The following is a 9,163-nucleotide window of genomic DNA, read 5'->3' on the forward strand; positions in this document are numbered from 1 at the left end:
ACCTTCCTCCTCCCTCCTCCCTCCTCCCTCCTCCCTCCTCCCTCCTCCCTCAACTCCCCTCACTCTTACTTCAGGCTTCTTCTGCCCTTGGCAACCTCTCCACTTTCAAGTTTCTCAGCCTCAATGTCAGCAGACAAACGGTCGAGGTTCTAGTGGCAGCGATGAAGAAGGTGAGTGCATGCAAATTCAAACTTGCTGCTTCTCCTCCTCCTGCTCCTCTTTTTTTCCTCCTGCTCCTCTCCTCTCTCCGTTCTTCCCCTGCTCCTGATCCCTCGTTTCCCCAGTTCATCTCTCTCACTCTCCTCCTCTCCTCCTCTCCTCCTCTCCTCCTCTCCTCTATCTACTCCTCCCCTGCCCCGTCTCTCCTCCTCTCCTTCGCATTCCGTCCTGACTTCTTCCTTCAGCATTCAGACGACGAGGATCTTCAGGTTCGAGTCCTCCGAGCACTTCGCGCCATCGCCAGCAGCAAAGACAACCCGGCGCTCGCCGCACTCAGAAACAACGAATACGTGGTTCACTGTCCTGTGAATGCTGTAAGACAATTCTCTCCTCATCATTATCATCCTCCTCCTCCTCATCCTCATCCTCATCCTCATCAGCTTCCTCAGCATCATCACTTTCATCATCATCCTCATCAGCTTCCTCAGCATCATCATTTTCATCATCATCATCATCATCATCATCATCATCATCATCATCATCATCATCATCATCATCATCATCATCATCATCATCATCATCATCATCATCATCATCATCATCATCATCATCATCATCATCATCATCATCTACCTCTTCTTCTCAACTGCCGTCAGGTCATCAACCTGCTCAACTCGCGAGGCACCAGCGACTCGCTCTGCCATGAGGCGCTCGCGACGCTCAGCAAGCTCAACGAGGTTGGAGGGAAGAAAGTGACGATGAGGATTCGACCCAAGTGGAACAGCAGCTACATCCATGGTGAGGAGAAGGAGGTGGAGGAGAAGCGAGGGGAGGAGGATGTGGACATGGAAGATGAAGGTTGGGATTCAGGAAGAAGCGGGAGGAGAGGGGGGTGGATGGGAAGGAGACGAACGAAGAGGAGAGAAGGGAGCAGGAACGAAGGGGAGGAGGAAGGAAGGTGAAGGAGGAAGGAGGAAGCCAAGGGGAGAGAGGAAGGGGGGGAGGGGCGGTCCACGACAGCAGAGGAGGATGGGAGGAGGAGAGGAGGGAGGAGGAGGAGGAGTGCTGAAGCTGCGGCAGAGAGGATGACGTTGCCGGATATGAGGGAGATGAAAGAAGCGAGCGCGAGGTATGAGGCCCTTCGAAAGAAACTCAAGTGAAGGTCGACGCCGACAACGAAGCAGGAGCAGGAGGGGGAGGAGCAGGAGGAGCCGAAGGAGCTGGAGCTGGAGCAGGAGGGGGAGGAGCAGGAGGAGCCGAAGGAGCTGGAGCTGGAGCAGGAGGGGGAGGAGCAGGAGGAGCTGGAGGAGCTACAGCAGGAGCAGGAGCAGGAGCAGGAGCTGGAGCTGGAGCTGGAGCTGGAGCTGGAGCTGGAGCTGGAGCTGGAGCTGGAGGAGGAGGAGCAGCAGGAGCTGGAGCTGGAGCAGGAGCTGGAGGAGGAGATGGGAAGAGAGTTGGGAAGGATGTCGTCAAGCATGAGCAAGGGTAAGAGTGACGGGAGGAAGAAGAAGCTTTTCAACCAACGGGCATGTCGCTTGATTTGTAAATTTCACTCAAAGACGAGCAGCAGAAACTCTCAGAGGTCACGCGAGACGAGGAAGAGGATGGGGAGCTTGTGCTTCCCGCTCTCTTCCTCCCTCCTCCCCGCCACCTCCTCCATCGCGTTCACCAGCAACGGGTGCGCGTTGAGCTCCTTGACCTCCTTCATGATCTTGCTCCACCTCTCCACCTCTCCTCCTCCTCCTCCTCCTCCTCCTCCTCCCTCCTCCTCCTCCTCCTCGTGCTACCATCACCGCCAGCACCCTCCTGTACATCTCGAGAAAGATATCCATCCTGCTGCTCACTCCCCTACCCAGCACGAGCTCTTCCCCAGCCCCCGCAGGGTCCCCACGAGCTCCTCCAGCCGGGCCATGCAGGCGGCGACGTCTCCGAGGGGCAGAGGAGGAGAGAGCGATGCGGCACTGCGGGCAGAGAGCTGGAGGAGGAGGAGAGCTTCAGCCTGAAAGTTGTCGCACTCCTTCTCGAACAGCCTCCTTGCCATCACCTCGTCCGCCACCGGCTGCTTCCCCGCCCCCTCCGCCTCCTCCTCCCGCTCCTGCCCGTCCTCCGCCTTCCCCTCTCCCCTCCCCGTCAGGTTGCCAAGTAGAAACCTCCTCCACACTTCGTGTCCACCTGCCTTAGCGCTCAGGTGCTCGAACACAAGCTCGATCGCCTTGGCTGGCTGCACATGCCCGCGTGCGAGGAGGGGGAGGGCGCGCGAGACAGAGTTCGCCATGCTCGTCCTCGCCTCCTCGTCGTCGTCCTGGAGGAGGGTCAGAGCTACCAGCCAGCTGCGCAGGAGGAGGGGGAGCAGCTCGTGGTCCTCGTCCAGGGAGCAGCAGAGCAAGTCTGAGCGGGAGAGCGCGTCCACTGCTGAGATCCTGCTGTCCACGTGCATCGCCTCGTGCGAGTTCTCTTCCACCATCACGATCCATTCTTCCAGCATCCTCCTAACTGCACTGCCTGCTGCTGCTCCTCCTCCTCCTCCTCCTCCTCCTCCCTGCTTCCATCGGTTCCCGCGGAGCAGAGCAGAGAGGACTTCTCCTGACATCGCCAGCGCCCGCTCGCTGCTCTTGACGTCCGTCGATCGCTGGATGGATGACAACCAGGTCCACACTGGCACCTCCTCCCCCCCCTCCTTCACCGCCACGCTCTCCTCCTGCAGTTTCCCGAGGCTCAGCAGCAGGCGGAGGAGCTTTCTCCTGCACAGATGGTTGGATTCCTCCTGCAGCCGCTGCAGCAGCCGCTGCTGGATCCTCCTCTTCGCCCTCCCGCTGCTCAACTTCAGACCTCTCCTCCCCAAGATCCCTTCCTTCAACCCTCGCAGAGCCATCCACCGCACCTCATACATCCCATGCTCGCACAGGCCCATCACCTCTTGCAAGATCTCCTCCTCCTCCTCCTCTCCCTTCTCGTTGCTCCTCCTCTTGCTGCTCCTCTGTTGCAGCCGGAGCACAAGGTGGCGGACGAGGAAGCGGCTGGCCTGGCCGAGGAAGGAGAAGAGCATCGGAGCATGCGGCTCCTCCCGCTCTCTTGCTATCAGCCTCCTGCATGCTCCAGCCGCCGCCTCCCTCAGCTCATACGCCCCCGTACACCTTCGCTCATTCCCTGCTCCTCCCCGCTCCTCCTCCTCCTCCTCCTCCTGTTGCACCAGCCTGCCGCTCGGAGCCCACACGAGGTCGTCGACTACCTTGAGGAGGGTCATCCGGATGGGAGGAGGGACCCGTTCGTCCTCCAGCGCCGCTAGCTTCTCCTGCAGAGCCTCACACAGGAGGTGCCAATCACCCCTCCCTTTCAGCGACTCTATCAGGTCTGACCACCCCTCTTCCTTCCTCGTCTGCGCCTCCACCATCTGACGGGCAGCCTCAAGCATGCCCTGCACGAGGTTGTGCCGGTTGTAGGCGGGGAGAGGAGGAGGGAGAGGAGGAGGAATCTTCCCGAGCAGCTGGTCCCGGATGAAGGAGGGGACGGACTGGACGGGGACGAAGGGCAGGAGAGCTCTTGCCGCCATCCTCCTTACCATAGCGTTGGCGTAGAGGAGGCAGCGGGAGACGAGCACGATGAACCCTTGCAGATGCGCCTGGTCGTCTCGAACGTGGAGGGCAGGGGCGAGCTGAGCCAGGAGGACGAGGATGGGTTGGAGCTCCGGGTGGAAGGAGGACGAGCTTTCGCTCCTCTTCCTCCTCCCCTCCTCCTCCTCCGTCGCCGCCGCAAGGCGGGCGAGCAGGTCGGGGCAGAGGCTGGGGTACCGCAGGAAGAACTCGCCAGCCCCGAAGGCCTTGCGCTGGTGGGCCCCGCCCATGGAGCGAGAGAGCAGGACGGAGAACGCAAGGGTCGAAGAGTTCCTGACGGCCCAGGAGGAGGCGCCAAAGCCGGAGATGGCGGACGAGATGGCAGGAGGGAGGAAGGCAGAAACCTCCTTCGACAGGGTCGTGTCCAGGAAGATGTGTCGCAGGATGTTCAACGCGTGCACCCGAGCACGCAGGACCCCTCCTTCGTCCTTGAGCTTCTCCGCCACCCGTCCCTCCTCGGACTCCTGGATCACCGCAGGGGAGGCTTGCCGTCGGCAGCTGCGAGGAGAAAGAGCATAGTCCGCTCCAGCAGGGTCCTCTTGGAGTTGGGCAGCTCGGCGTCTAGGACGGCGAGGATGGAGAAGGAGAGTTGCGAGCTCCTCCTGACCACGGGGACGTCGTGGTCATACAGCCGCTCGAGCAGCCGGTCGAGCCACTCGGAGGGGAGGAAACGAACTCTGCTCCTCTGGCTGCGAAGGAGCTGCTGGCAGAGTCGCTGGAAGCCCAGCCGAGCCTTCTCGATGGCGCCGTTGTGGAGGGTGGAGAAGATGATGTCGAGGAGGAGGTTGCCGCTCTCGATGATCTGCTCTCTCCGCAGGAACCTCTCCTCCTCCTCCTGGAACACCCTCACCAGCATCCCCACGCTCAGCGCCACCTCCTTCAGCGTCAGCCAGCAGCTCACTACCAGCAGCTGCTCCTTGGGCCCCAGCCGCGCGAGACGAGCCTCCTCGTCGTCCTCGTCTCCTCCTCCTCCCAGCGTCATCTCTTCCATCAAGCTCTCCACATGCGTGTGCTGCGGGCACGCAAGGGAGGAGGAGGAGGAGGAGGAGGAGGAGGAGACGTTCACGTTCCTGTGGGTGGCAGCGAGCGTGTCCCTCTGGACGGAGTGTGGGGTACTGATGCTTCTCCCGTCCTCTGCCTTCCTGTACATGGAGCCGAAGAGACCCGTCGACACACTCGCTCCTCCCACCACCACAGGCTTCTCTCCTCCTCCTTCTCCTCCCACCCGCTCTGGGGGGCAGCCGGCCATGGCGCCGACGCAGATCATGGAGAGCAGGCGCATGCGGTGAAGCATCTCTTGCAGAATCCTCCTCCACTCCTCCACCTGCTCCGCGCTGGTGTCCCCGCGCTCGATGGAGATGGCGGACGGGAGCTCGATGTCGGGGAGGAGGTGGCGGAGGGCGAGGAGGAGGCCCTGGGCGAAGCTGGAAGAGAAGGTGGACTCGAAGCTCGTGCGGGCGGCTGATATGACCCGGTCCACCTCCAGGAGCAGCTCATGGATGAAGAAGACGGAGGGGTGGGGGTACTGCTTCCTCGCCTCGTTCACTTCCTCGCTGGACCTCCAGGGGTCTCCCAACCAGCCGAGCTGCTTGACGTACTTGAGGTGAATCACCTGCCGAGAAGCAACGATGAGAAACGCGAGGAGGAGGTGAGGAGGAAGGGGTGAGGAGGAGGAGGAGACTGGGGAAGTAGACGGGGAGAGAGCAAGAGCATGTCGAGGAAGTGAGAGTAGGGAGCAGGACGGAGACATCCAAGAGAGAGGAAGGAGGAGGGAAGAAGGGAGGAGGGAGGGAGGGAGGGAGGGAGGGAGGGAGGGAGGGAGGGAGGGAGGAGTGAGTACCTTGAGAATGAGACCTCCCGCGTCGCTCTCCCTCGCTCGAGGGCTGGCAATGAGACTCTGCGCCCAGCTCGCCAGCTTCTTGACCTCCTCCTCGGTCTCCAGCCCAGGGAGAGGTGCAGGGAAGCGAAGGAGAACCTCCAGCGCCTGCTTCCTAACATGATCGAAGCTGTTCACCACTGCGTTGATCACAGCGTTCACTGCCTCCTCTGTGAAGAGCGAGGACGCGATCCTGCTCTCCTGCTCCTCCGTCACAGTCAGCCCCAGCAGCGCGGGGTCAGGATGCATTGCAGCCCTCGGCTGCCACACGTCAATGACCGTCACCAGGAGCTCTAGGGCCATTATGCCGCGCTCGTAGGAGGAGCCAGGGAAGAGGGAGGAGGAGATGTTTCCCACCAGCCAGCACAGGAAGTCCTCTCCCTCCCGCACGATCCTGACCCTGTCCTCGTCCGGGCGCTCTATCTTCCTCCCCTTCTCGTCCCTCGTCCCCTTCTCCGCCTTCCTCGCCTGCGTCAGGATGTGCTGGCTGCTGATCCTGATGCGAGTGAAGAACTTCTTAAGGAGCTCCATACAGCGCTGCCGGTAGTGGGAGGAGGAGGACTTCATGTTGAGGAGGAGGAAGTCCTGTACAAGCTCCACCTCCCTCCTTGTCGCCGCCTCCGTCTGCTTCGCCTGCATGCAGATCATCTCCAGCCCGTTGAGCCGCATGTCGTCCTCGACGTGCGACAGCGCCCGACGCAGGAAGCGAACCATCCCCTCCGAACTCACGCTCAGCATCTCCTCCGACCCAACTCCCGTCCTTCTCGCAACCTTGATCACTGCTGTCATCGCCCACAAGCTCTCGTCCTCCTCCTGCTCTCCTTCTCCTCCGCCTCCCTCCCTCCTTCCGGCAGGAGCCTCCTGAAGCTCCTCAAACAGCATCTCCATGCTCTTGGGCAGCACCCGCGCAAGGACTGGCAGCGCGTAGCTGCACATGGCGTTTCTGAGCTTGACGTCATTACTCGTGATCGCCTCCACCAGCGGCTTCATCCACCACGGCTTCCTCCTCCCCGCCTTCGCCTCCTCCTCCTTCCTCTCCTTCTTCTCTCCCTCCAGCAACATGGCCTCCAGCAAGGAAGACGAGCACGAACCAACGCTCTGATCCCTCATGGCGGCCAGCAGCTCGTGCGCGAACGAGGAGAAGGAGGAGAGGAGTCCCTCAACTCCGACCTTAGGAACGAGGGCAAACAGAACGCGGTACCTTGCCTTCCTGTCTCGCTTCACAGTCATCGCCAGCTGCAGAAGGGGATGAAACAGCTGTCTCCTCTCCTCCTCCTCCAATCTCCATCCTCCCTCCCCTCCTCCTCCCTCCAGCTTCTGGAGGGAGCGTGCAAGCTCCAGAAGATCGACTATGAGCTCGAACATCGCCTTGGTCTGGTCCGCGATCCCTTGGAACGGGTCCTCACAATGCGGCCACAACAGATCTATCCCCTTCTTACACATCTCCTCCACGGTCGATGAAGAGCACGGGTAGCCTCCTCCTCCTCCTCCTCCTCGCTCGTCGATCTCCTTGAAGAAGGTCCTGAGCACATCCTTGGCGAGGGAAAAGGCGTAAGACAAGGATTGCAGGCCGTAGCACACAAGGAAGAGGTCAGCTGTCTCCGAGCTCTGCAGGCAGATCAGGTCGAAGAGGAGGGAGAAGAGGAGGGAGCTCCTCCTCCCCTCCCCGACCTCCATCGGCTCCAGCAGCACCCGCTTGTCCCCAGCGCTCAGCATTCCCCTCAGCATCGCCTGCTGTCCGAACTTTGACAGCCTCTCGAACTCCACGGGGACGAAGCCGGGGAGGTGAAGCAGGGGAAGGAAAGGCTTCCTGTCCTTGAACGCTTCCTCCACCTGCTTCTCCTTCAGCTTCACCTTCCCGCTCAGCCCCGCAAACTGGAGCGACACAGACGCGGCGTCCTTGCTGGACTTCTGCACGAACGAGCAGAGGAGGATGGTAGCTGGGGTCAAAGCGTCTCGTTGAGCCCCGTCATTCTCAAGGATCTTCACGAGCATCTTGACTAGCCCCAGGAAAGCTCCGACATCGTCGTCCTCTCCCTCCTTCTGCTGCCTCGTCAGCGCGCGTGAGATCGTCTCGATCACTCGATCCTCAACGGCGGAGAAGAAATCTTTCAGAGCGTGCATGCAGAAGCAGAGCATCTCCGGCTCGAACATGGGCAGCTGCTCCTCCTCCAACGGGCCCTTCTCACCACTCTCCTCCTCCTTTCTCTCCTCCTGCGAGATGATCCTGCTGACCTCCGCCTTGACGCTGCTGGAGTGAGTCTGCAGGAGGGCCTCGTTCAGATCGTTGAGGATGCACGACAGGAGGTCGAGAATGCTCTTGAAATTTTCTTTGAGGATGGGATGCGTTGATGAGACGTGGCTCAGAACTCCGAGGGACAGGAGGACCTCTGGTCCCCTCTGCGACAGGATCTGCTCCACGAACTTCGAGATGGCCGGCTGGGAAATGGAGGGAGGGAGAGCCTGGAGGGTGGTACGTGAGGAGAAGTGCGAATCGTATTCCTCATCATCTCCCTCAGCATCATCATCATCATCTCCATGTCCATTATCATCACAACACAACTTCTCAAGACAACTTCTCACTAGAACATCTCAACTTAATATCTCAACTTAACATCTCAACTCAACCTCTCATCTCAACATCTCAACACAACTTCACGTACCAGAATGAACTTCTTGATCTCATCGTGCAACAGCTTGCTCCCCCCGCATGGAAAGATGCTCACAACCGCCTCTGAGATCTCCAGCAACCCCGGGACCTCCGGCGAGATCGAGGGCTGCTCCTTGGAGCTTCCCAGCGACGAGACTGCAAGGAAGGAGATCAGAATGCAGTGAAAGCCGTCAAGGCACGCAGAGACGAGCAGCAATGCCGCTCAGTGACGCAAGAAGTGACTTCATGATACAGCTCAGAGGACATGGGTTACGTCAGAGTCATCATCGCGGCCTTACAACAGGACAAGCATGCTGACACAACTTCCTCCTCTCACCGATCGCCTTGAGAGCGCAGAGCTGGTTCAGGGCAGAGTCCCCATTCACAAGCTGCCTGATGTCTTCATGACGGACGGGGCATGTTGCCGGTAGGCTGATGTTCAACAGGCCCTTCGAGATGTTCACTCGATTCGCTTTGAGCCTGTTCTTTGCTGATCTTGCTTGCCGCCCGTTCGCCCCCATGACGACGAGACGCTGGCAGGAAGAGGAGGCGAGGGGGAGTTTCGATCTCTTTCACACACGTCCTGCGCAGGAACATTCAGCACGAGGGGGGAAACTGGATGACAAGACAAATCGATGGGAGCACAAGAGAACGGCGATCAGGAATCAGCGGCATCAGCACGATAGCATATACATTTCCAGGTGAGGATGATGTATCAGGGCACGGATCTAAATCACGAGTGACGGGTTCTCCTACCCTTCTTGTCTCCTCTCCCCTCGTCTCCTCCCTCCCTCCTTCCCTCCCTCCCTCCCTCCCTCCCTCCCTCCCTCCCTGAATCTGATCTGAAACTCTCTATCTCTGTCCCTC

General features: G+C 60.1%; 2 protein-coding genes across 2 annotated transcripts in view; one reads left to right on the plus strand and one right to left on the minus strand.

The window, feature by feature from the left end:
• Positions 1–1,676, plus strand: part of GUITHDRAFT_161877 (hypothetical protein) — a gene marked incomplete at its 5' end in the record, with an annotated part of 4,909 nt that extends 3,233 nt beyond the window's left edge. Inside the window, 4 exons of the mRNA XM_005837071.1 lie at positions 75–170; positions 405–533; positions 816–1,117; positions 1,240–1,676. Of these exons, the coding sequence (XP_005837128.1) occupies positions 75–170; positions 405–533; positions 816–1,117; positions 1,240–1,294 (582 nt within the window). The 3' untranslated portion in view covers positions 1,295–1,676. The remainder of the gene's footprint in view (positions 1–74; positions 171–404; positions 534–815; positions 1,118–1,239) is intronic.
• A 323-nt stretch (positions 1,677–1,999) lies between these two features.
• GUITHDRAFT_135333 (hypothetical protein) lies at positions 2,000–8,817 on the minus strand (the record flags this gene model as incomplete). Its single annotated transcript, XM_005837072.1, has 5 exons — positions 2,000–4,268; positions 4,400–5,382; positions 5,611–8,109; positions 8,310–8,452; positions 8,634–8,817. 5 exons carry the CDS (start codon positions 8,815–8,817, stop codon positions 2,000–2,002), a joined length of 6,078 nt encoding a protein of 2,025 aa, XP_005837129.1.
• Between the last annotated feature and the right edge of the window lie 346 nt (positions 8,818–9,163).

Source organism: Guillardia theta (assembly GCF_000315625.1).
Source record: "Guillardia theta CCMP2712 unplaced genomic scaffold GUITHscaffold_15, whole genome shotgun sequence".
Lineage (NCBI taxonomy): Eukaryota > Cryptophyceae > Pyrenomonadales > Geminigeraceae > Guillardia > Guillardia theta.